We start from the raw sequence: 27,997 nt of genomic DNA, 5'->3' as shown, positions 1-27,997 counted from the left end.
ATTATTTATTACTTATTATTTATCGGGCTGCACAGCTTCTGCACACTAATACCGTATTAAACATGGCATGCGAAGCTGGCCCTGATTCAGCGCTCTGTGGATCATCCCATCATCCCGATGGCTAGATTAAAAGGCGACAGAGAGGGCAGCGAGGGGCAGAGACATATTCATGTCTTGTTACACCTCCTTGATGATAGTGACGAAGGGTGACTTCACAAAAGAATTCAGAGTGACTTACTAAAGAATCAGTATCGGGAGAGCCTTAATGGATGATGGTTCAGTTATTCCAGGACTCACGGGAAAAGGCCAGCGGAAACTGAAATGTCAGAATAACAACCAAGGACCCAGCACGGTGATTACGTAAGGTGGAGGGAGCCAATGATATGTTTGTAATGTTATAAAGGTGCCGGCAGCACTCGGTTTTATTTTCAAATTTTTACATTTGCTTATTTACATATTTATTGTCTTGGGGAGGCCCCCGTGCTCTATGGCATAAGAGTTTGGAGGTCAGAGGACAGTAGTCAGGTCTCTCCTTCCACCCTGTGGGCTCCCAGGATGAACGGAGGGCACCAGGCTTGGCGCAGGCGCATTTACCTGCAGAGCCACGCAGCGGGCTACAACTAGGCTTCTGATTGAAGATGTTGCAAGAGTACATCCGGTTTTCCTGATCTTTTTGCCAGATTTGCATATCATTCCATATGTAAAATTGGGGGAACTCTGGGCTTTTACGCCCTCAAAACAAGTGACTCATCCTCTCTTACGAACGAACAGCTAAGCCTAGCATCTCTCACACACTGTAGATAACACGTTGAGAATTCAAACCCTTAGTCCTGGCATAGAAAACCAGGTCCAGCCCCAAGTCCCCGGAGGAGGTTTTGTATATGCTCGACGCAAAGGTTCTACCCACGCTGTGAGTGTTAACAAGAAGATATAGGACACAAACCTAGGTGCACCTGTTTTATATATTCGATCAAAGAGGCTTTGTTATCGTTCCAAAAGAGCGGCAGCTTCTCCTCGCGAGGATATTTACAGCACGACAGCTCCAGGGTAATTTCAAAGCACTGGGCCCAGATGTAGTTGTAATCTTGCATTCCCCCTGCAAAGCAAGCACATCTCATTTTTGTTAAGGACCAGTGGTGGAAGGGAGCCAAGTATCACGTGCCCGGGAGACGAGCGAATGAGAAAAAGAGGCATTGGCTGTGAATTAACACATCCGTCACGTGGGGCTTCACAACTCATCACGTGATCAGACAGACACGGGGTCCCGTGAGGTAGCTGGGGTGCAGCTGACTGAAACTCAGTTATGCACCAAAATTAAGTCAGAGATGGGAAATGATTTCCCCCTCCCTTAAAATCCTACATTTCAAGAGCACCCCTCCCCCTTAAATTGCATTCTAACTAGAAAGGAGTAGGGGCGTGGTTAGAGGGTAGAGGCTACATTTTATGTGGGTACAGGCTGTTTTTAAGAAGAGGTTCAGAGGAGGACAGGACACGGTGTAAATGGGGCACTCATGTTCTCAAAGACATTTTAAGTTAAAAATATTGCAAAAAGGAAAATTTAGTTTATTGACTCTACTGCAAAAAGGTAGTGGGATAAACAGGCTGGGAAAGACAGCAGAATATGATTGTTTTTTAAAGTATTTCTGTAGGGCTGGAAAGACGGATACTGGTACTTTCCCAGCAAACTTGAGTTCGGTGCCCAGTACCCGCATCAGGTGGCTCCAGGCCAGGGGATTTGACCCCTTTCTTTTGGTCTCCTGCACACATGTGGCATAGACTCACACAAACATACACGCATACACAAAAAACAAAACGAAAAAAGCAGATCTTTAAAAATATTTCTGTAAACTATAAAATTAATTAAACTAAAATCAGAGACACTGGTTTTAGAGGAATAATAATAATGTTTATATTACTGAGTTTTCAGGGGTTGTTTTTTTAGATTCTTTCCTAAGATCTTTATGCCATCTCATGGAATCTGTCTGAACAGTCCTTGAGGGCAGCAGGTCCAGGGACTCCTGCCCATGGGTGGCAGAGAGCAGGGTGCAGCCTTGTGGCTTTGGTCTTCTTTATGACAAGATGTCTCTGAGACTCAGAGAAGATGCTACTGACTTTAGGAAGGCTCAGACACAGGTGCGTGTGGCTTCCAGCTGTCACTGCTCTTGTGTGCTTTATAATTCTTTGACATTAGGAGACCCTAAATTCAAAGGGTTATAGTTACTGTGTATTTTACAGGGCATGAAATTTCGTATATGACATCTCTGGATTTATGTGTCTTAAAATTTCATGTCTGAAAAATGTGTATTTAACAGAGAGGATTTTATTTCCTGGTGGTATGTTATATTTTATACGAATGACAGCTTAGATTTGATGAAATGAAGTCCCCCCCCCCCCCACTCCTCTTCTCTTTCTGTAATATATACTGAGCTCTAGCCAGAATCTCATTATACCAGTTCAGTGGTCCACCACCAAGCCACACCATCAGCCCTATAGTAACTTTGAAGGAAGTAGATTACACCTTATTACACACAGTATCTGATCTGGTTTGAATGTGAAATGCCCTTCCATAGGATCATGTGTCTGGGCACTCAGTCCTTGGCTGCTCCTGGCAGAGGCAGGGCCACAGTGATAGGGCTAGCAGGTGGCATCTGTCCCTGGTCTCCCAGTGACCTCTGTTTCCCCTGTTTCTACCAATCATGCAAGTGTAAGGTAAATGATGCTCTGTCAGGCACTTTGTCCCAGCAATCAAACCAGTAACCAGTACAGTACCCACCCCAGAGAACACATGTGCTCTAACAGGCACTGGAAAAGTTTAAGTTAAACAAAATGCTCAAGGGATAGAGAGATGGCTCAGGGCGTAAGAGCACTGTCTGCAGTTACAGAGGACCCAGGTTTGGTTCCTAGCACCCACAGCTCACAACACACTGTAACTCCAGCTCCAGGGGTGCTGACTCCCTCTTCTGGCTGCTGTGGCACATGTGGTTTGCAGACATACATGAAGGCAAAAATACTCATATATATATATATATATATATATATATATATATATATATATATATAAAACCAAAATCCACAAAGAAAATGTCAAAATGTTAAGCAATCTCTATAGACCTAGATTCTTGTGACAAAGTTGTTTTTTTTTTGTTTGTTTGTTTGTTTTTTTTTTCTGGACTAGAGAGAAAGAGTTCAGCAGTTAAGAGCACTGACTGCTCTTGCAGAGGTCCTGAGTTCAATTCCCAGCAACCACATGGTGGCTCACAGCCATCTGTAATGAGATCTGATGCCCTCTTCTGGTGTGTCTGAAGACAGCTATAGGATATTCACATACGTTAAATAAATCTTCCTTCCTTCCTTCCTTCCTTCCTTCCTTCCTTCCTTCCTTCCTCCCTCCCTCCCTCCCTCCCTCCCTCCCTCTCTCTCTCTCTCTCTCTCTCTTTCTTCCTTCCTTCCTTTCTGTGTCACCCTGGCTGTCCTGAAATCCACCTGCCTCTGCCTCTCAAGTGCTGGGATTAAAGGCATGTGTCACCACTGCCCGACATAAATAAATCTTTTTTTTAAGATTTATTTATTATTATACATAAGTACACCGTAGCTGACTTCAGACACACCAGAAGAGGCCATCAGATCTCATTACTACGGGTGGTTGTGAGCCACCATGTGGTTGCTGGGATTTGAACTCAATACCTTCAGAAGAACAGTCAGTGCTCTTACCCACTGAGCCATCTTGCCAGCCCATAAATATTTTAAAAAAGATTTTTTCTTTTCTTTCTTTTAACCCTATGAATTTGAATTTCTCTCTGAATCCATTTTTGTGCACATGCACACTTGCGAATAACTTGTAGCAATTTGGGAATTTCCACACATCTGGATTTCTGTCTTGGCAATTTATGGATGACCATGAAGGACAGTAGTGCCAGGGAACAGAAGGCCCTTTGTAGTGATGAAGATGGAGGAGCTAGAGACCTGAGGTGAGCGGGAATGGATCTGGAAGGGCAGAAGGAATTTTCTGGTGCCTCTGCGTCTAGCTGGGCTCCCTGCCTGAACACCATCAATTGTGGTCTCTGCTTATTTACCTCATCTGCAAAATTGGCAGTGGGCCACCCAGACACAAAAGTACCAGTTTGTGCTAGATTACTAGACAGCCCATGCACCCGAAGTGACAGCCGGGGAAGGCGCCTGTGGAGTGGCCTGTGTGCAGAGATGCAGGCTGCAGCTTGCTGTCAGTGGGCCAGGCCGACTCGTCTGGGAGGGAAGGCTGCTCACCTCTAGCACAAGGTCACACCTCTTGCCCTTCTCCCTAAGTTCCTCCTCAGGATTCTTAGTTTCCAGACTGCCCTGGTTCCTATATACCCCTGGGCTTCTGTTGACATTACTCATTCCATTAAGAGCGAGCTAAGCCTTATGGTGAAGATCTGTCTGTAATCCCAGCTACTTGGGAGGCTATGGCTGGAGATTTGAAAGTTCGAAGTCAACCCCGGCAATTTAGTAAGCCCCTGTTTCAAAGTAAAAGGAAAAAGAGGGCTGGGGGTAACCCAATGATAGAGCTCTTGCCTAGAATGTGCAAAGCCCTAGATTCAATCCCCAGTATGGCCACCAAGAGGAAATGATAGTATATATAGTTCCGTGCTCTACCACTGAATAGTCTTCCTTCTGAGTGAGTTTTCGCCCTACACCATCAACCCTCCTCTGCCTGGCCATCCTATTCAAGGGTGGGAAACCAGAACCCCTTCCCTTGGTTGCCTGAAGAACATTTCTTCACGATATCCAACTTCTCTTATAATCTGGAAGAAGACTGGCCACACCGTCTTCACCACTGCCTGGTCATAAATGGTGGGAGCTTCGTGGCAGCTGTCCTTGTAGGAGGGACTAAGTAGCACCTTCCTCTAAGATCTACATTGCTCGCTCCCTGCTGCTGTGGGCTGCAGACTCCCTCGCACACCTGTGGCTTTTCTAAATCTCTCTTCCTACTCTAAGGGCACTGTCACCCAGTTCCTTATATACATCCCACCGGAGGGCGAGGTCTGTGTCTTCCTTCTTTCTTGGCTTGGTTCCTGGATGCAGTACGCATATAGAATAAATGAATAAATAGGGAGAGAAGGAGGCCACGGACAGCGAGGAACATGCCTCTGCATCTTCCAAACCATCCGTCACCTCCACTGCTCCTGTGATATTATGGGATGGAGACCTGACTGAGGAATACGGCCGTTTTGATACTCTCTGGTGCTTCCAGTGTAGGAACTGGAGAACAGAATGAAGAAGAGGCGCTCACCTTGCAGTGGGTACCAGGAGTAGCCGTTGATAATCCCGTTGGGGAAGTTCCTCTTGTTTTTACACTGATCTCCTTTTGTCATGTTGGGATTCCGGGAGGCGTAGGTGTAGGCCAGGTGTTGGAAAACGTCATCGTCCGGGGTTAAGCTTCGGGACAACAGTGTCCCCGTAGCTGTGTTAGAAAGACAAAGGGATGCGTACAACACAGAGACACAATCTCGGCACACACAGACAGTACACAGTCAGGGCACACACAGACATTATTGGTTCCCACCTCCAGGAACACCTCCTCTACCTTCTTCCTACTCTTTAATGAACAAGTATTATTATTATTAGTAGTAGTACTTACAAACTAATCAGTCTAGAAATGAAGGGAACTCTTTACCATGCTTGTCAGTTTCTGGGATTCGGCCATTTTCCTTAGGTGTTGGCAGGGGTTAACAGGTACCTCGGCCACATTTTCAGTTGTTGTTTGTTTGTGGTTTTTGTTTTTGTTTTGTTTTTTTGTTTTTTGTTTTTGTTTTCTTGAGACACAGTCTCTCTAAGTAGTCCCTGCTGTCCTGAAACTCACTATGTACACAGGCTGGTCTCCACCTCCTAAGTGCTGGCTACAGAGTCTAAAGCAGCGGTTCTCAACCTTCCTAAAGCTGTGACCCTTTAACACAGTTCCTCACGTGGGTGGCGACCCCACAACCATAAAATTATTTTCATTGCTACTTCATAACTGTAATTTTGCTACTGTTATGAATCGTAAGGTAAATATCTGATATGCAGATGGTCTTAGGGGACCCCTGTGAAAAGGTCATTTCCCACCCCGCAAAGGGGTGGTGTGTGACTCACAGATTGAGAAGAGCTAGAAACAGTCAACAATGTTCACATGATTACAAAAAAAAAAAATTGTAAAAAGATACACCATTCTGGTTTTATTTTCTTCTAGCCATATAACCTAAGTCTGTGATACAAACTGCACCTGGCTGTAGGATTTCCCCGATGGTGGCCAACCACATTTCCCATCCACTGGTTAAGAATTCCAGGAAGAGCTGGCCATATAACTTAGGTTGCACAGGGCCTGCCTAGGACGCACAAAGCCCTGGGTTTGATTCTCAGTATTCATAAGCTGCCCGATGGTGCGTGCCTGTGAGGACCAGAGGTTCAGAAGTTCAAGAGCACTCTCAGCTACACTGTCTGTTTCAGGGCCCCCTGGCATGCACGAGATTCGTTATTATCCTTTTTCTCGCCCCCCCCCCCAAAAAAAAAAACCCAATCACAAGAAAGATTGTGCATGGTTGGGGAAATTAGGCTTTTTCTAGTCCAGTGAGAGAAGTTAAGAGTGTGGACCACAAAGTTCACAGGTGCAGTGCTTATAGCTCAGGCCTATGGGGGGGGGGATGGCTGTGGGGGATGGACATCACTTACCTTGTACGCCATTATCAAAGGGGTAACTGGCCACCAGGGCACCCCCATGGAGATTCGCAGAGAGGACAAATGTTTCCGTTTTCAGCCACTCCATGATTGCCAGAGTCTCAGGTTGCTTTGTTACATTGTTATTCTCAAAGGCATCAGGAAAGTTTCTGTTCAGGTCATAATTATTGTAGTTTTCCCTTTAAAAGAAAAGGATTTTGCAGAGTTTATTGTGTGGGTGTTTGGGTGTGTGGGGGCTTGGTTTTGCTGAGCACAGTAGGGTTTATTGGGGTGTGTGTGTGTGTGTGTGTGTTGGGGGGGGGGGTTGGTCTTGCTCGGCACAGACTGGAGGCTTAGGTCCCAGGTGTTTCCCAGATGTGACTTCAAGTTCAGTGGATAATTGCTTTGGAGGCCTCTCAGGAATCATAGCTAAAGTCCCGTCCCCTACTGTGTGACTTGCTTTGCTGAGACATTAGCTACTGTGACACATGCAAAGGCTGGGCAGTTGTTTGCGTTCTGGGACTTTGTGTTCTTGGAACAGCGCCTTTTAGACTCAGAGGCACCGGCTGGTAGCCACGTGTGGGCTCCATAAAACAATTAGAACCCAGGTGACAGGCCCACTGAGAGCCCAGACACACATCCCCAGGCTGACTGTCTCAGACCCGGAGATTGACACCCACCCTGCTCTGCCCTTCTCAAACTTGCCAGATTTCAGAACCAACAGTTAATGAAAAGGCTCTGGTCACCATGCCTAGCACTGTTCCTTATACAGCAGCCAAGATCTGAAACAGGCTACCTTATACAGAAGGCTGGCGTGACCGCGCCTAACCATGCTAGAAAAGTTAAGGAGGAAAGAAATCCAGTGGTGAGATTTTACTTATTTTTGGCAAAGGCCACAACTTTATAAACTGTGCAAATATGTGTGTATATTAATCACTGAGAAACTCTAAACTCCCTGAGGCAGTTCGAACAAAATGCACCAGTGGACCACACTGTAACAGCCAGACGTCTTAGGCTCTTGGATTAATCAACCGATTTTGGAGGGTCTGTATATTATGCTAGGCTGGTGGTGGTTCTCAACCTCTGCGTTGAAACCGCTTTCAGGGGGAAGGGGAAGTTGAACCACTCTCTTACAAGGGTCACATACCAGCTAGCCTGCATATCAGAGATTTACATTACAATTCATAGCAGTAGCAAAATCACAGTTATGAAGTAGCAATGAAAATAATTTATGGTTGGGCGTCAGCACACGTGAAGAACTGTGTTAAAGGGTCACCGCATCAGCAAGGTTGAGAGCCACTCTGCAGGGCAATGGGGAACTAACAGAGATTTAAAAACAAACAAACAAACAAGCAAACAAACAAACAAAAACCCTAAAATGATAAAGTACTCTAAGTAGCTTGCAGTTGGGTGGAGAGAAAGACATTAAGTAAGAAATTAGACATTAGGGGCCCGTGAGATAAAGGAACCTGATGCCTGGTGACCAAAATTTGACTCCCAAGACCCACCCCGAATCCACGTTACCCCGAAGTTATTCTCTGAGCACTACATCCCCACTGTGGCATGCCCCATACCATGTCCCACAAATAAATAAGTAAACATATATATTAAAAATTGTGTTGAAGGTAAAGTTGCAGAAGATCAGAAAGCAAGCACACCAGGGACTAAATATAGGATCTGTGGTCAGGGAAGGAGTTTTCATAAGAATGCTCTTCCGGGGCTGGGGTGGTGGCTCAGTGGTTAAGAGCATTGACTGCTCTTCCAGAGGTCCTGAGTTCAATTCCCAGCAACCACATGGTGGCTCACAACCATCTATAATGGGATCTGGTGCTCTCTTCTGGTGTGTCTGAAGACAGTGACAGTGTATCCATATATATAAAACAAATAAGTTAGTAAATAAAAAAAAAGTCCCCCCCCCAAAAAAATTCTCTTCCAGCAATATATGTGGGTAGAAACGGATATACACCGGATATACACCGGATATACACCGGATATACACCGTACCTGAGCTGAGAAAGCACCCTCGGGGGTTCCAGGAGGAAGATCAGAGAGCTGGAGCAGGCAGAGGGAGGAGTGGTCAGCAGAGGCAGAGGGACTAGGCAGGTGCCATGTTTCATCCTACAGGATGGCAGCCTGGGTGGCCCTGTGCTAGGCACAGGCTCTGGGGTGAGGCTCCTCTGTGAGGTGAGGTGAGTCCTCTTGCTGGACGGAATGGGTGCCTGCTGGGAGACCCACCCATCTTTACCTGCCATTGCTGTAGTAACAGTCGGGCTTCTGGACGGCTTCGAATCCATCGGGGTTCATGGAAGGCATGATGTGGATCCGGGTGCTGTCAATCAGATGCGTGATTTCCGGGTCTTTCCTGTAACTGCTCACCAGATAGTCGATCAGGTGGAGCAGCAGTTCTCGCCCTACAGTCTGCGTGCAAAAGAGGAATGCGGCGGTTATTATTATTAATACGTCAGGAATAAGAAAACGACTCCGCAAAGCACAGATCCCCCTGTAGGGGGTCTCGACATTTCATATCTTAGGTCAAAGTTTGTTTGGGAGACAACTGGTTTTCAAGTATACCCACAGGGGCAAGTGCCAGCTCACTGCCCGCCGCTGGGCGTTCTTTCCTGACAGTTCAGGCACTCATCTATCTGCTCTTGGTGTGTGTGTGTGTGTGTGTGTGTGTGTGTGTGTGTGTGCGCGTGTGTGTGTGTGAAGGAGTGAACCCAGAACAATGTAGACTTAAAAGAATTTGAAGTTCCTATCACGGTGGTTTTCATTTCCTTGCCTTCCAAGAGACAAGAACATGGCGCACGGGAAACCAAGCACCAGGTTAGAAACTAGATTTTTTTTTTTCTAGATAGGGTTTCTCTGTGTACTGGAACTCACTCTGTAGACCAGGCTGGCCTCCAACTCAGAAAACCACCCCCGGCTGATTTCCACATTCTTATGATCACGGATTGTAATCATTTGGATATCATCCACGTATAATCCAGTTTCTGCCACATGGATGCATTATACACACAGTGTTATTTACATTTTCTTTAAGCATGTTCATTTTTTTGTTTACTTTAAAAGTAGAACTTCGGGGATGGAGAGATGGCTCAGTGGTTACAAGCATTGGCTGCTCTTCCAGAGGACCCAGGTTTGATTCCCAGCACCCACATGGCAGCTCAAAACCATTTGTAACTCCAGTTTCAGGGAACTCAGTGTTCTCTTCTGACCTCTGCAGATACCATGCACTAATGTGGGACACAGACAGACGTGCAGGTAAAAGGCCCACACATAAATTAAAACTAATAATTAAAAAAAATGAAAGCAAAACCAAGTGATCCCAGTAGGTTGTCTTCTAACCTCTACATGTGAGCCCTCTGACACGTGTGCCCAAACACACACACACACACACACACACACACACACACACACACACAATCACACAATGTACACACCCTCTCTCAAGTACACAATAAATAATAACACATAATAAAGAAACTTAAAATATCAAATTCTCCATCTTGTTTTACTCTCTGGCTGATACATTAAATTCGACTAAATTAAATGGATTTTATATGCTGGAATACCACATATTTTATTCTAGATCCTTAAACTCTTTTTGTTTAATTTTAAATTGTTATTTTATATGTATGGCTGATTTTCTTACACGTATGCCTGAGCACTGTGCACATGTCTGGTAAAGTCAGAGGAGGGCATTGGATCCCCTGGAACAGGGCTCCAGACAGTTGTGAGCTGCTGACCTTGGTGCTGGGATTTGAACTCAGGACCTCTGGAAGAGCAGCCAGTTCTCTGCACTGCTAAGCCATCCCCCCAGGTTATTTTCCCCCTACCTCACCAGATATTTTAATTCCTCTTATTCTCTTTCCACAGGAATATTTGAGTGCTTAGAGGGATTTCCGAAAATATTAATGACAGCCGTTTTTGGTGATAGTCACTGGATGGCATCCCTCTGATTATTTTTTTAGTATTATTTTTTTAAACTGAAGAGAATCCATGTTGTCTTCATGGACTAAGGAAATAACAATTTTTTTCAGAGGAAGTAAATGTGTAACCCAAGAAGTATCCGTCTTAATATTTCAAAATAATTTCCCAAGGCTTAACTAAAGATGGTTTAAAAAAAAAATCTCATGAATATAGAGAAACAACCATGCATCATTTAGCTTTAAAAGGCCGAGGCAAACACACACATGTCTCAGAGGGAGTTAACCAAAATCCTCTTGTTGTTTTCTTCATTGGGCTACATTTGCTGTCCGTGTAATTTATGACAAATATAATTCAAATGTATTCTCTGCAGCCTGAGCGTAAACAGCTCAGCTACTCAGTCATGTTTTATGTATAAAACCCCCTCCCTCCTTTTTCTCTTAAATTTAAGGCTTGGAGCGTGAAACCTCAGATACTCAAACTTTAAGCATTTAGTGAAAAGGCTCCTTTCAGTGTAACCACACTGACTTCCTCGCCAGCTCAGACCTCTCATCAGGGTCCCCAGGAATGATGGCGGGCCCAACACTCCCCAACCCTGACTCAACTCAGAAGGCAGAAGACAAATTTCTTATCAGCTTAGTTCAACTCAGACAAGTGGAACTGGCCAGATAGGTACAAATGAGCCCAAGCCTCAGTCTACAAAGACTCTCCATTACGGGTACCAGTGACAGAACACAAACACACACACACACACACACACACACACACACACACACACACACACACACAAGCTGAACCCCTGGAAGCTGTTTTTAAATCGATCACTGGGTGTGGCAGTGCACACCTTTAACCCCTGCTGCTCCTGAGGCAGAAGCAGGCAGTTCTCTGTGAGTTCAAGGCCAACCTGATCTACATAGTCAGTTCTAGACCAGACAGGGCAACATTGTGAGACAAGGTCTCCAGAAAAGAAGAAAATAGAAACCAACCCAAAACAATGCTATGCAGCAAGGCAGCTGGGTGGCAACGAGTCTTGTCAATTTGGGTTGTTACAGGTTTAATTCATTTGTCCATTGTCTAGTCCTTACTGTTCAGTGCTGGCCCAAATATCTTACATACTTCCTCTGGCCTCCACATCTGAGTTCTGTGTGGCCCTATCACACTTGACATCCTTGTTGCTAACATGGGCTATAGTCCCCACACTAACCACCCTTCCCATTCATCCAGAGTAGGGAACCTGTTTGCCTCTTGACCCACAGACCCTCCTCTGGTCTATCTTGTCTAGCTTCTGGCACATCAGACATCCAGTAAACAATTGTTAATACATCACTGTTGATAAACCCATTACAAGATCAAAATTATTCTTTTGTTGTTGCTTGTTTGTTTTTTGAGACAGTGTATCTCTGTGTAGCCTTGACTGTCCTGGAACTCACTTTGTAGGCCAGGCTGGCCTGGAACTTGCAGACATGGATTTCTTCTGCCTCCTCATGGGCTATTATTGTTCTGCTTGATCAAGACTACTCTAAAAAACAACAGGGCCTGAGGCGCTGAGGGGAAACCTACAAGTGATAAATTTAGTCAAAAGACTTTCAGTGTTGAACAGGTTTTGCAGAGAGAGAGTGGATTGTCCTGCCTATGGCACGAACTCTGGGATAGCTGGTCACGTTAGCCCGGAGAGGCGGAGAAAAGGCTGATCAGGCGAGCAGTCTAACTGACACGTACTTAAAGTCAGATACTCCACCTGGAAGAATCATTAATTCTGTCTAAATCCCCAAAGAATCTACTCTCCAAAACCACATTGCCTACATGAGAATGCAGGACAGTAATAGGGAGAGAGAGAGAGAGAGAGAGAGAGAGAGAGAGAGAGAGAGAGAGAGAGAGAGAGAGAGAGAGAGAGAGAGAGAATCTGTGAAGCCCACACTTGAAAGGACAAATTTTAGTTTTTGGTTTTGTTTTAATAAACGTGAAACCCTGAACATTGGTCTACACATATTCCAGGCTGTCTTAGTTTATTTTCTATCGCTTGTGATAAACTCCATCACCAAAGACAATTTGGGGAAGAAAGGTTCTAACTTGTCTTTATTAGGCCCTCAGAGACCACAACCAGAGGTGAGACATAAAAGGTTTTGACCGTGTGTCAGATCCCCAACTCGGAACACAGGAGGGCTTTCTCGGTCATCCCTCCACCCTCGAGCAGTTCTCAGCATTCCTTAAAGACTCCCGATGAACCAGAGAGACTGGGTTTGATAGGACACGGTGACTCCGCAAAGACAAAGGCCAAACGTTTGTCAAGGTTCACGGAAAGGGGCTAGCATAGCTGAGCAGGTAGGGCAAAGACCCCTGCTCCTCTCTGGAAGTTTTGAATCTGACGAGCAGCAGTGACCTCTGAATCCTCCAGGAAGTCAATAAGTAACTCCTTGTCTGTTAGCATTCTAGGCTCCGCCCCACAGTTACCTGGCAACAGCCTGATAGGCCTGACCCACTATTAAAGGGGCTGCTTGGCCCCCCCCCCTCGCTCGTTCTCTTGCTCCTCTCTTGCTCTTGCTTTCACTCCCCCCCACAACCTCCACACGCTCATGGCCTCTCTCTCTCTCTCTCTCTCTCTCCCCCTCCCTTCCTGCCCTCCTTTCTCCCTCTCTCTCTCTCTCTCTCTCTCTCTCTCTCTGCCTCCACTATCCTCTTAACTCCCCTCCCCATGCCTTTAATAAACTATTCTATACTATACAGTTGTGTGGCTGGTTCCTCACGTCGGCATGGGCTCGCTGGGGCACCCCCTTCGCCCATACCTCACCACACCCCCAATGAACATATTCTACTTCTTTTTATAAACACATCACTGTCTCTTATTAAAAATGGATTCCAGGGGCCCTTGATCCATAGACTAGATACCAAAAGGAAAAGGAAGTCTGGGCTGCTGTGTGTGACACAGCTGTTCATTAAAAGCAGTTTGGAAAAGACTCCCAGCAACAAAGTCTATTAAAGAAACAGTCCACAATGATTAAAGAGGAAACAAAACAAAATTCTTTAACGCACCCCACATCAGGTTCCTTTCTTACCAGCACGTATTTGCATTTTTAACTGGGGCTGCAAGAAGCATTTTTTCAGCAGGACGGGTTGGGCGACATACTTGGCAAGGGCTGGCTGTGTGTGTCACAAAGGGTGGAGCTAGGTCCTATGGAACCAGAGCTTGAAGAGGTTAAATCAGGTCAAGCGTTGACTAGCGCATCACACCTCAGCCATGGCAAAGTGCGAATCATTTGGCAACCGGCAGGTTCTTCGTCCTGCCATATGTACCGACTGAAATTCCTAAAAGCTAAAAGCACCTTAGATAGGGTGCTTTATACATGCCCTGTCAATTTTCTTCACTCTGGGAAGCTCCTGGGAGCTACCAACCCTTCCTCAGTCGTGTGGCACCCTGGGATGTAGAAAACTGAACGTATCTAGCAAAAGCAAAGAGAGGAAGGCAGCCTCTCCAGCCCTGCTGGGCTTGCTGGTTGGTTCTGTCAACTTGACACGAGCTAAGGTCACCTGGGAAGAGGGAACCGGAGAGGAGTTAGGTGCCTCCATTAGGCTGGCCTGTAGGCAAGGCTGTAGGGCATTTTCTGGATTAATGATTGGCGTGGGAGGGCCCAGCCCATTGTGGGCGGAGCTAACCATAGAAAGGTGGTGCTGGGAAGACTGGGAGCTGTGAGCTTCAGTTCCTGCCCTGACTTTCCTTAAATGACCTGAAATAAACCTCTTTCCCCAACTAGTTGCTTTTGGTCATGGTCATTATCATTACGAGAGAAAGCAAAACTGGGACACCAGCTGGTTTTTTGTAAGATTGGTTTAAAAAAAGGTATTTTGCGTAACAAAATAAAAACAGGGTTCATCTCCTCTAATTTGGAAAAGGCTCATACTAAGGAGTCTAAGTGTCGCGATCCCATGATGGGTTGGAAAGAACTCTGTGTGCATCCACACTTGAATCCTGAAAGCACTGCTCTGACAAACAGCCACACCACGGGCTGGAGGAACAGCCAAGATATGAAATACTTCCCTAGAAAGCATGAGACCTGTGCTCGCTTCGGCAGCACATATACTAAAATTGGAACGATACAGAGAAGATTAGCATGGCCCCTGCGCAAGGATGACACGCAAATTCGTGAAGCGTTCCATATTTTTTTAAAGAAGATCTCAGAAGATGGAAAGATCTCCCATGCTCATGGATTGGCAGGATCAATATAGTAAAAATGGCTATCTTGCCAAAAGCAATCTACAGATTCAATGCAATCCCCATCAAAATTCCAACTCAATTCTTCAACGAATTAGAAAGGGCAATCGGCAGATTCATCTGGAATAACAAAAAACCTAGGATAGCAAAAACTCTTCTCAAGGATAAAAGAACCTCTGGTGGAATCACCATGCCGGACCTAAAACTGTACTACAGAGCAACTGTGATAAAAACTGCATGGTACTGGTATAGCGACAGACAAGTAGACCAATGGAACAGAATTGAAGACCCAGAGATGAACCCACACACCTATGGTAACTTGATCTTTGACAAGGGAGCTAAAACCATCCAGTGGAAAAAAGACAGCATTTTCAACAAATGGTGCTGGCACAACTGGCTGTTATCATGTAGAAGATTGCGAATTGATCCATTTAATCTCCTTGTACTAAGGTCAAATCTAAGTGGATTAAGGAACTCCACATAAAACCAGAGACACTGAAACTTATAGAGGAGAAAATGGGGAAAAGCCTTGAAGATATGGGCACAGGGGAAAAGTTCCTGAATAGAACAGCAATGGCTTGTGCTGTAAGATCGAGAATTGATAAATGGGACCTCATAAAATTGCAGAGCTTCTGCAAGGCAAAAGACACCGTCAATAAGACAAAAGACCACCAACAGATTGGGAAAGGATCTTTACCTATCCCAAATCGGATAGGGGACTAATATCCAATATATATAAAGAACTCAAGAAGGTGGACTCCATAAAATCAAATAACCCCATTAAAAAATGGGGCTCAGAACTGAACAAAGAATTCTCACCTGAGGAATACTGAATGGCAGAGAAGCACCTGAAAAAATGTTCAACATCCTTAATCATCAGGGAAATGCAAATCAAAACAACCCTGAGATTCCACCTCACACCAGTCAGAATGGCTAAGATGAAAAATTCAGGTGACAGCAGATGCTGTCGAGGATGTGGAGAAAGAGGAACACTCCTCCATTGTTGGTGGGATTGCAAGCTTGTACAACCACTCTGGAAATCAGTCTGGCGGTTCCTCAGAAAATTGGACATAGTACTACCGGAGGATCCCACAATACCTCTCCTGGGCATATATCCAGAAGATGTCCCAACTGGTAAGAAGGACACATGCTCCACTATGTTCATAGCAGCCTTATTTATAATAGCCAGAAGCTGGAAAGAATCCAGATGCCCCTCAACAGAGGAATGGATACAGAAAATGTGGTACATTTACACAATGGAGTACTACTTGCTAAACAATTGGCTAAACGCATGAAACTCAAGAAGAACAAAGACCAAAGTGTGGACACTTGGCCCCTTCTTAGAATTGGGAACAAAACACCCATGGAAGGAGTTACAGAGACAAAATTTGGAGCTGTGACAAAAGGATGGACCATCTTGTGATTGCCATATCCAGGGATCCATCCCATAATCAGCTTCCAAACGCTGACACCATTGCATACACTAGCAAGATTTTTCTGAAAGGACCCAGGTGTAGCTGTCTCTTGTGAGACTATGCCGGGGCCTAGCAAACACAGAAGTGGATGCTCACAGTCAGCTATTGGATGGATCACAGGGCCCCCAATGGAGGAGCTAGAGAAAGTACCCAAGGAGCTAAAGGGAACTGCAACCCTATAGGTGGAACAACAATATGAACTAACCAGTACCCCGGAGCTCTTGACTCTAGCTGCATATGTATCAAAAGATGGCCTAGTCGGCCATCACTGGAAAGAGAGGCCCATTGGACTTGCAAACTTTATATGCCCCAGTACAGGGGAACGCCAGGGCCAAAAAGGGGGAGTGGGTGGGTAGAGGAGTGGGGGTGGGTGGGTATGGGGGACTTTTGGGATAGCTTTGGGAAATATAAATGAGGAAAATACCTAATAAAAAAAAAGAAAAGAAAACATGAGACCTGGGCTTCCGTCCCCAGCAACATAAACATGTAAAGTTTAAATTAAGATTTAAATTGAAAATTAAAAACTAAAAAAGCCAGGTGCTGGGAGTCTGGACAGCTATTGATGTCTTCTCGTTGTTTTGAGTTCAAGTACAACAGAGCCGCTCCCCCCCCCCCCCCCCATTTCCTAAATGGCGACAGGAGACAGGAAACCAACCCAGAAAGTAGCAGAGGCAGCTCAGAGAGCCCCAACACCAAAGCAGCTCGGTTACTCTCTCAGGGGACCCAACATATAGTCACGTGATCTGATGCTGTTGGAGCTGGCTCCCCCAATTTCCTCTCTGGCCCTTGTTGCTTGACTACAAAGCATGATACTCGTCCAGGCTTTCTCGCCTGGTGTTGACTCAGACCTGACTGGCAAAGTTTCTCTCAGACATTCAGGCAGGGTACTTACCTCATCTCCGTGCATATTCGCCACGTATTTGAATTCTGGAATCCCGACTCTGTGTTCCTTTGGAGTCTGCCCCACAACGAGAACCCACAGGTTTCTACCTTCACAGGGAAGAAGGAAAGAAAAAAATAAATTATCTCATAAAATGGCAAATGAACTCTGAGAGAATAGGAAGAGAGGGAGGGGCGCTTCTCCCTCCTGGAGACTTTACAATTTCACGGTGACTTACGTGCCTGTGACTAACGTTTTCACTCGTTATTCAGAGTGAAGAGAAACTCAACCTCATAGAAACATTTCTTATTCTAGAATATAATTGAAAGGATCAGCGGGCTAGGTTACACTGATTTTCAAAGCGTTTATATACAGTGTTCTGGGATCGGAGCATGGGAACAGTCGTGCTAAAACATACAATTATATAGCGAAATCACAATTGATGGTTGCCTGGAAGGGTGTCATGTAAGTTAAAAAAAAAAAAAAAAAAACCTAAGTAAAACCAGAAAGAACAACAAAACTTGTAGTTCAGGAGGGAGATTATGTTTTAAGTAACAAATCGTAGGTCTTGTTTTCAAGTGCTGATGTGACAGACCCTGGCTGTACCTTCTGTGTTCTGTTTTTCCAGTGGTGCGGAGTTCAGCCCAAGGCTCTGCGCCCCAGCCATGGATGTGCTGTGTCGTGGGGTCCACTGAGGCCTGTCTCCTCTTACCCTTTTTTGTGGCAATTTCTTAAAGTCTTGTTAATTTTATGTGTATGAGTGTTTGTTTGCATGTATGTATGTATGTATGTATGTATGTATGTATGTATGTATACCTCTTGTCTGTCTGGTGCCGGAGGAAGTCAGAGGAAGGTTTTGGACGCCTGGAACAGGAGTTACAGATGGTTGTGAGCTGCCATGTGCATGCTGGGAATTGAACCCTGGTCCTCTGGAAGAACAATGAGTGTTCTTAACTACTGAGACATCTCTCCAGCCCCTCTCTTTGGTGTTTTGAGCCTAGCCTGGCCTCCAACTAACAAGCCTTCTACTGAGGCCTCCAAAGTCCCGGGGTGACAGGTAGACCTGCCATGCCTGGCATTGGTTGTGCCTTTGATACTATTGAGTTCTGTGCCAGAAACCACAGCCCAACCTAACAGTGCCAAGGAAAGCCTGCAAGTCCCTTTCAGCCACAGACTGCAAGTCAGGCAAGCAGGGGCAGAAACAAGATCGCCGAGACCGTGCTTGGGGCACATTACATCGGGCGCTCAGCTTTACGTAATCTTAAATATTTTCTTGTCATGAGCCACTGAGATGCACTGCCAACCAAACTTTACAATAGAGGTAATAGTATGCAGTCTTCTATGATCACGCAGCCAAGTAAGAGGCTATGATCTGATTCCCAGAGTGAAGAGTTGAATCCTGTGGCCTGTTTGACTCCAATTCTACTATTCCTCCTACCAACAAAAGACTTGTCTTGGGGGCTGGAGAAGATGGCTCAGCGGTTAAGAGCACTGACTGCTCTTCCAAAGGTCCTGAGTTCAAATCCCAGCAACCACATGGTGGCTCACAACCACCTGTAATGGGATCTGATGCCCTCTTCTGGTGTGTCTGAAGACAGCTACAATGTATTCATATAAATAAAATAAATAAATTTTAAGAAAAAAAAAAAAAGACTTGTCTTTCAAGAGGCTTAATTTCCAAGCTGGTGACAAAGTTAAGAAGTCAAGCCAGGCACAGTGGTGCATGGTTGAAATCTTAGCACTCAGGAGACTGAGGCAGAATTGCCATGAGTTCAAGGACAGTCTGAGCTACATAAGCAAGTACCAGACAAGCCAAGGTCATATAGCCAAACCCTGCCTTAATACTCTTAAGCCCAAATTAAGAAATTCCTTTTGATTTTAAAATTGTTTAGCTCTTTTAATGCAGTCTCAGAGACTGATACACACACACACACACACACACACACACACACACACACACTTCACATATGTGTGATAACTGTGCTATGTGTAGAGTTTCAGAGCCTAGGAAAGAAGTTTAATAGCAACAAATGGGCTAATGGGTGTCTGCAGATTTCCAGCCCTATGTTCAGTCAGGGACAGGTAGGGGCAGAGGGACGGGACACTCAAGGTCCTGAGGGGCCGAGGGGGAGGAACCACACACTGGACTCATCGTTTTCAGCATTTATTCATAATTAATTGGAATAACACTGTAGGGAGCTCTGTCATGACAGGGCAATGCTTTCAACTCAGTAAAACTGCAAGGATCCTTAGACAATACTTAGTAGCTAATTAATAGTTCCCGCCCTATGTACAGTTCTCTCAATCTCGTGGGTTTTGTTTTTTTTTTTTTTGAGTCTGCCCATCTCTGCCTCCCAGGTGCTGGGATTAAAGACGTGCACCACCATGCCCAGCTTTTTTCCTCTTGTTTTCAGAATTCTCCATTCATTTGCTCATTCACATTCATCCATCCATTTACTCTCAATCAAGTTGTTGAAGGCCGCTCTATCTAGTCACCTACCCTAACTCAGAGTATACAAGTAAGTCATGATCTACGTCATGGGGGGTACTGGGAATTAAGTCCAACATGCTAAGCCTGTGTTCTCCTATTGAGTTATGCCTGCAGCCCCTACATTTTTGATCTAGTGAAGAGAGTAATATGTAAATACAATCCCACCTACGTGACCTATATAACAATAGAGAGGTGTGTAGGGTCCTGTTGTTTGTGGGGAATCAAAGAAGGGTTAACTTCTCCCTGCAGGAAACTGTAACACACTCTAAGGAGGTGGGGCTCCACATCGGTGGCTTCCAAACAGGCTTCTATAGGAACAGGATTCTATAGGATGACTGGGTTTGCTGTGTGGAGAGGGACATTCTCCAGCCCATCATTTCTGCACCAGAAATCAGTTACCCCCCCCCCCAACCCTGGTCACGTGGAACTTCAGTCCTACAAAGTTAAAACATTGTTATGGGAAACAAAGTTTTTTTTAATGGGCTGCTAATCATGATTCTTTGAGTTTGTTCCGGGAAATCCTTTTTCGTAATTATTCACGTTTTCAAAGCCAGATAATTACAGATTTGTATTGCGCATATATAGCCTTGTTCCTTATGGTCAAAGAGAGAAGAATCAACATCCTGTCAACAACATATTTGTCGGCTGTTGTTCATGATTTCAAGTCTACAGCTGCCAGCGGGTCACATGCAGGATGGCAGATGACAACAGACTTCTATTGAAATGGAACCCCAATATTACTTAGTTTGGGGGTGGGGGGGGAGAGGACAAACCAGTCAAGCATAAAAGCAATAAAATACCGTGGGAAACTCAATCCCCCCCTTAGCATGGGTGACCTCAGAGTGAACTAACTGTAAGATAAGAAGCTGACCTTGAGTGACTCCAATGGCACCAAGTCGGAGACCAAAAACCATGCAGTCTCCTGAAGAATGCACAACACCTTTGGAAACGAGGGCCCTCTTAAAGGGCTTCAACCCCCCCTCTCCACCATCACCGGCTCTCTAGCTTGGACCAAGTAAGCAAAGGGAAGACAAAACATTTGCTTTTAACCGTTTAGTTGCCAAGGTAAGAACTCATTTAAGCAAGATCGTTATTTTCCCTGTAAAATTGGAAATACTTTTATTCCCTCCAAAGTTCTACCTAATAACCGGTGTGCTCAAGAGATCTGAAGCTAGGCAGGCAAGATACTAAAAGTGATTGCTCTGTGAGTCTGACCTAATCAATCCCTGGCACACATGGTGGAAGGAACAACCAAATCTTTCTCTTTACCACCAAGCAAATGAAACCTGGATTCAAGATATTTCTTGGTTTCTATTCTCTCTTTTTCCCAGGCTCTGTGGCATTTGCTTTGGTGTCCCCAGCTCCCTCTCACTTTGGGCCTGCAGGCAACCTTCCTGACTTCCATAGGGAAGTGCTCTGGTGCTGTGGAACCAGGGATGGCTCTGCTTGCAGGGTCTGGATGACCCTAGTTCCATGTGTGCTGTTCTTGGCATAGTAGAGCAACCACTAGATTGCCTCTTTTCCAACACTGATAACTCCACAAAAAGGAATTCTATGAAATTTCTTCCAAAAAATTACTTCACAGATATTGCACCTCAGAGTTTACACACACGTGCACGTACACAGTCACACACACACACACACACACACACACACACACACACACACACACACACGAACTGGACAGCAAAGATGTTGGCTAACCTACAGATATGAGACCAAGTTGCAAGCAGCTGTGAAGCTGCTGGCTGGGGGAACCAACTCACTTGTGAATCCTGATATGAACTTCGAAATAAAATCAGACACAATGTTCATCGTGCAAACAATCACCCTGCACACAGCTTCACTTTCACCTTTGCTCGCTCACAAGTGTTTGTAGCTGTCTCTCGCGAGCCTGGCATCAGGTCAGCTGAGACAGATGCGAGCCACTAACTGATCCCAGTGTTTGGAAACACACTCAAGTCTGTTTCACACACCGCTCCCATCATTGAATAAAATGATGTCGCCGTGACTTGGGGGAGTGGTCACAGAGACTGGATCATAAAAGCCACTTGCTTTATCTACCATGGATCCTATAGCGTTAGGAGAGGGCCCCATCCTTCAACAGCATACTGGACTACCAAGGTTCTGCTCCTTCCTGCCTTGAGTATCCCACTCGGTGCCACAAACCACAGTCTTTGTTACGTGTTGCACTCTGAAGAGCCAGAATGCATGGATAGCGTGACCACTGTGGCCAGCTTCCATTCAAGGCTCAAGAAAAACTCCCTTTCCACTTAACCTCCTCCTCTTTCCTGCTGTCTCCCCTCCTTTCTTTCCCATCTCCTCCCTTCCCACCATTTTAATTTTTGAAACAGGCTTTCTCCGTGGAGCCCTGGCTGGCCTAGAACTTGCTCTGCATTGATTGAATTTGGGGCAACCATTCTTCCTTAGTACAGTCCTGGCACATACACTGTAATAGAGGATCAATAAATACTTGCTGAATACAGACAAGCGACTCAATTAACAAACAAATCAGGGGAGGTCCACTAGAGCTGAGGCCACACCCTACTCAGAAATTAGGTGGTGGATTTTCTCTTTTTGGTTTTTTTTTTCCCCCAATATGATGGAAACCCCTGTGACCTGCCAACAACGTGCCCACTGGGATGGGCTCTGGAAGGAAGTCAATTTCCTAGATCAGTTCCAGAGTAGATGGACCTTCTTGGAGTACTTCCATAAAAGAAAGTGCCAAAGTCCAAAGCCCACATCTGGTTTCAGGTTAGACTCTGCCAGCTGAAGGATGGGGTTTCATCTGCTCCCACTCTCTGTCCCCATGGGTGGAATGTTTTTGTATCAGACCAGAGGAACATCAAAGCTGGGCTCCATTTTATTTCTTGATGAACAGGTGATAAGGTGGTGCCTTTCCTTTTTTTTTTTTTTTTTTTTTTTTTTTTTTTTTTGGTTTTTCGAGACAGGGTTTCTCTGTATAGCCCTGGCTGTCCTGGAACTCACTTTGTAGACCAGGCTGGCCTCAAACTCAGAAATCCACCTGCCTCTGCCTCCTGAGTGCTGGGATTAAAGGCACACGCCACCACACCCGGTGGCCTTTCTACTTTTATTTGTTTTTAAAAAAAACAAAACTAGACGTCAAATCCAGGGCTTTGTGAGTGCTGTACTGACAAGTGGTTAGTTAGTAGCAAGAATCCTACCTCTGAGCTATTCCTCCATCCTGACTGTACATTTTTAATTGAAGAAGGCAAAGAGAGGGGATGAATTGGCTTGGGTGCATCTTCTTTTTCTGATTTCAATGTGGTTAAGACTCCTAGCACACAGGAGAGTGTATCAGTGAGAGGCAACCCAAACAGGATCCCGTCTTCTTCACCTTGCGATCTTCTCCCCCTACCCGCTTTGCTCTCCTCCTACACACAGCAAACGGAAAAGTATACACGTAAAACAAGTTTTTAGGGGTTGGAGAGATGGCTCAGCGGTTAAGAGCACTGACTGCTCCTCTGGAGATCCTGAGTTCAAATCCCAGCAACCACATGGTGGCTCACAACCACCCGTAATTAGGTCTAATGCCCTCTTCTGGTGTGTCTGAAGTCAGCTACAGTGTACTTACATGTAATAAGTAACTAAATCTTTAAAACAACAACAACAAAAAAGTTTTCAAAAACTAGACACAAAATCGTCACATCAACCATCATAATTTCTCTTTTATTTTTTTCCTAGCCTTTTTTTTTTCTTCTCACAGAGACAGGAAACTTGTTTTTAAATCCCCAAAGCTAAAAAAAAATCTCTAGAGGTTTTATACTATAAAAAGCCCCAGCTTCCCGTATTGGTCCCTTGGGTGAGAGATAACATAATCTGCCTGTCTTTTTTAAAGGACAGGTCAGTCATAATGAGAAGTTGGAACAACTTCTTGAAGTGCAAACAAGTATGTAAAGAGATTTCTTAATTGTCCCTTTGAATTTTTTTGCTGCTGGGGCTGAATCCAGGACCTCACATATGCTAAGCACACGCTGGACCACACATGCCTGACACCGCCAGCCTCTTGGATTTGAAAAGATGTAGCATTTGAAAAGATGCTACAATGTATCGTCCTTTGGGAGTTCCCTTTTATACAGCAGAAGCATTCTGTTTCAATGATGTCAGGCAGGTCGGATCCAGGATGTACTAACCAACCAGCCTCCAAAGATACAACATGAAGGACAGTGGGCAGCCCGAGAAACAGCTTTAAGATAATGGTAGTGATTGACTGGTGGTCAAGATATTAAGCTAGTTAACAGTGGTCACTATGCAGCTCAGGGCTCCAAAGGACCAGGTCCTGTCCTGACCCACAGGACTAGGGTCGTTACTGTTTGATCAGGACCTCTTTTTTTTTTAATTTTTAGATTTATTTATTTATTTATTTATTTATTTATTTATTTATTTATTTATTATATGTAAGTACACTGTAGCTGTCTTCAGACACTCCAGAAGAGGGAGTCAGATCTCCTTATGGATGGTTGTGAGCCACCATGTGGTTGCTGGGATTTGAACTCAGGACCTTCGGAAGAGCAGTCGGGTGCTCTTACCCACTGAGCCATCTCACCAGCCCCCCGATCAGGACCTCTTATTTTTAAAAGAGTATATGCTTAAAAACAAACAAACTTCTTTTTAAATTAAAGCAATTACATCATTTCTTCTTCTGCTTCTTCAGAACCTCTAAGCCCTCCCCACCGTATTTTATCTCAAATTCATGGCCTCTTTTTCTTTGATCAATATTAAAATTCTACCATGCTTATATGTGTATCGTTTCACTTGATATGTATACCATATCACTTGGTATTAGATAACCGACAGGGGCTCCTCCTTAGGGAAGACTATTTTTCTCATTCTCAGCCTTCTTAGGTTGTCTGTAGTTCCTGTCCAGCAGTGTTGCTCAGTAAGGTTCCCCCCTTTCAAGTTCGAGTGTCTCTTGGTGTCATCCTTGTCTAGGTCTTATCTAGGCAACCATATTGCTGAGATTTCATGGGTACTGTTTCCCATCTCAAAGCACGTTTCTCATTCCTCCAGCTCTTACAATCTTTCTGCCCCCTCTTCTTCAATGATTCCCAAGCCTTGCATGCAGGAGTTGCCATAGAGATGTATTGGGGCCGGGCACCACAGGCTCCCTTGTTCTCTGCACTCTGGTTGGTTGTGGTTTTCTGTAACGGTCTCCATCTGTTGCAAAGTGGAGTGTCTTTGATGATGCATTGCTTCCTTGCCAGTTCTGACTACAATCTCAACTATTTGATTTGACGACTGCTTGTGTTCTGTTCTGTTGAATTCTTCTCTTGGGGGATCGCAAGAACTGAGAGACTACCGTGGAAGCTGAGACCAGAAGAAACTGGGGGATCTCCCTCCCCATGGCAGTGATGTCGTGGTCCTTCTAGTTTGACTGGTGTTCCTCTCTGTTCTCTCTCCCCCTCCCCCATCTCTCTCATTACTATAGTGAGGGACAGAGACTTGCACGCCACAGTGCATGAACATGCAGAGGATATGGGCAACCGTGTGGGGGTGGTCTCCCTCCACCTTTCATGGGACCCAGAGGTGGAGCTCTGGTTTCTAGGCTCACAGGGCAAGTCCCTTTACCTGCTGAGCCATCTCACCAGCTGCCCACTGGCGTTCTTATTTCAGACTGGTGTCTATAGGTGCAAACTGTTCTAATTTATGACTAGGTTCATTTCAAGCCACTAATCCTCCCCTGAAAAAGTGTGTATTTGGGGTCTGCCCATCCTTGTTGATATTTATTTTTATTAGAAGAACTTTAACTTGCAAGTTTCCCTGGAAGCTGCTCTGAAGAGGAACCCGACTATTCTTGCGTTCCTCCTTCCTGAGTTTGGGCCATAAAGTCTTTCACTCTAAGGTCAGGCAAGCCAGAGTCTTGAATGAAGGCTGGTGAACTTCCAGAACAAGCAGGGAGTCTAAAGTTGCCAAAATGCGATTCCTTTAAGGACCAACTTAGAACACTCGATGGATTACGAAAGATGGACTTCTTTTTTTTGTTTTGTTTTGTTTTTCTGGATTGTGTTTGCAGTGCCTAGGAAGGAACCAGAGTCACGTGCATGTGAGGTAAGCACCCCATCACTGAGCCACACCCCATCACTGAGCCACACCCCATCACTGAGCCACACCCCATCACTGAGCCACATCTCCATCACTGAGCCACACCCCATCACTGAGCCACATCTCCATCACTGAGCCACACCCCATCACTGAGCCACATCTCCATCACTGAGCCACACCCCATCACTGAGCCACATCTCCATCACTGAGCCACACCCCATCACTGAGCCACACCCCATCACTGAGGCATATCTCCATCACTGAGCCACATCTCCATCTCCATCCTTGTTTGTTTTTGAGACAACAAACTGTCATTGTGCAGCTCAGACTGGCCTGGTCCCCGGAACCCTCGTGCCTCTCCCCACAGTGCTGAGGTTATAGGCATCCACCATCGTGACTTGTGCCCTTCTTCCATCTTGATCTCTATCTAAGTAGATCACTTGTTTGGTAAGTACGTCAAACCTGTATCAGGGTGGCACGCCATCTGCCTCCAAACAGCATCTTTGATCCCTTTGATCCTGCACAGTTAGTTAGGCACGGCACATTCCTGAATGAAGCGCACTGGATCTAAACCTGCACTGCCAGCCTCAAGAACCTGCTGTCACTTGTTAGCCATGTGACGTGTGACAAGATGCTTCATCTCCTTGATCACTTTCCTTATCGATGTTGGGGGATTAAGAGAATTAGTACTTCATGGAGTTGTGCTACTTCACCTAATCCTCCTGATCCTTGAAACACTGCGAGTAAGCTGTCCTTAGCGTGCTCAAGGCTGTGAGTTCGAGTTCCAGCACCACACAAGGGAGAGCAACTATAACAAACGCAGCAAAACCACAGTAAGCACGAGCTTGTTAAAAGACAAAGTTCAGGGCTGGAGAGATGGCTCAGCGGTTAAGAGCACTGACTGCTCTTCCAGGGGTCCTGAGTTCAAATCCCAGCAACCACATGGTAGCTTGAAATCATCTATAAAAGGTGATTCAATGCCCTTTTCTGGTACATCTGGAGACAGTGTACTCATATCATAAAATAAATAAGTAGACTCTCCTGTATAGTGCCTCCGAGCAATTAAGGTAAGGTATCCAGTATAAACAGCGTCTGAATCATATGATGGAGACCTTGGCCAGCAGTCAGCGGAACCACGCATGCCAAAGGAAATCTGCCCTTCAGTTTGAATAGACCAACACTCACGGAAGTGCACAAGAAGGAAAATAGAGGGGGCTGTTCTTTAAGAAACGTGTTTTTCCAAAGGCCTTAACAAAACAAATATTGCAAGATATTTCACACCTCTTGGTCAACTGAATTTACACTTTAAACTCATCCAGAATTTCCAGGGCGTGATGCCCAACCTAGAAGAGGTGAGCACACATCACTGGGAGGGCGGGGCCGGAAGATAAGTCACCCTACTGGCTGTGTTGGGCCACTAGTCACAAACATCTTACAACACTTTCTCACCTGGCCTGCTTCTGAAGCGATGGAGGTGACCTTGCAGATTTAATGATCTCAATGCTAATGAGGCGGGAAGCCCAAGCCGAGAGCTTGTAGATAGGAGGTGGCTCATTAGGAACTATTAGGAAAGTTGGGTCAATATGAACTGGTCAACGTGGACACAAAGCAAAGGGATTGTCCTAGATTATGAGGCTGGAGAGATGGCTCATGGGGTAAGAGCACTGCCTGCTTTTCCAGAGGACGTCCATTCCCAAGACCCACATGGCTACTCAAGACTGTCTGAACTCCGATTCCAGAGCATCCAACACCCTCTTCTGGCCTTCACAGGGCACGCACATAGGAGTACACAGACATACATATAGGCAAATACCCATAAAATTAAAAAAAATAATCCTGACAGAAAAAGTTTCAAAAGCACTGTTAGAACCACACAAAACCTTAATAATGCAGGATGCTGTTTGTTATTATTGAACTGTTATATTGTGTTTCTTAGTTTAAAGATGATACATTGTGACTAGGTGGAAGCTACGTTTAGAAGGAGACATGTGCTAAAATATTTAAGGGGATGCACACACTATTTACTGCTTCTAATAATTCAGCAAAATCAATAAAGCTCAGCCAAGCGGTGGTGGCTCCCACCTTTAATAGCAGCATGGCAGAGGCAGAGGCAGAGGCAGAGGCAGAGGCAGAGGCAGAGGCAGAGGCAGAGGCAGAGGCAGAGGCAGAGGCAGAGGCAGAGGCAGAGGCAGAGGCAGATCTCTGAGTCTGAGGCCTCCTGCTTTACAAAGTGAGTTTCCAGACAACCAGGGCTACACAGAGAAGATCTGTCTCAAAAAAACAAA

General features: G+C 45.3%; 1 protein-coding gene and 1 non-coding gene across 3 annotated transcripts in view; one reads left to right on the top strand and one right to left on the bottom strand.

Moving 5' to 3' along the window:
* The window catches only part of Cpm (carboxypeptidase M), a 57,853-nt gene that overhangs the window by 10,317 nt on the left and 19,539 nt on the right, over positions 1 to 27,997 (bottom strand). Inside the window, exons 3-7 of one of the 2 annotated variants that reach the window (NM_027468.1) lie at positions 17,171 to 17,268; positions 8,915 to 9,087; positions 6,685 to 6,869; positions 5,270 to 5,440; positions 944 to 1,096 (exon numbers count right to left, since the gene is read on the bottom strand). In NM_027468.1, coding sequence (NP_081744.1) covers positions 944 to 1,096; positions 5,270 to 5,440; positions 6,685 to 6,869; positions 8,915 to 9,087; positions 17,171 to 17,268 — 780 coding nt within the window. Of the gene's footprint in view, positions 1 to 943; positions 1,097 to 5,269; positions 5,441 to 6,684; positions 6,870 to 8,914; positions 9,088 to 13,649; positions 13,794 to 17,170; positions 17,269 to 27,997 lie in introns of those variants that run through there. The other variant, XM_006514090.3, reaches the window with a different exon arrangement.
* On the top strand, positions 14,648 to 14,754 carry Gm25709. The gene has a single exon (XR_003949138.1). It is a non-coding gene; the product is annotated as a U6 spliceosomal RNA (small nuclear RNA).

This window comes from Mus musculus, chromosome 10 (genome assembly GCF_000001635.26).
Source record: "Mus musculus strain C57BL/6J chromosome 10, GRCm38.p6 C57BL/6J".
NCBI classification, from domain to species: Eukaryota; Metazoa; Chordata; class Mammalia; order Rodentia; family Muridae; genus Mus; species Mus musculus.
The sequence above is the reverse complement of the archived record's forward strand: the minus strand, read 5'-3'. Positions and strand labels throughout refer to the sequence as shown.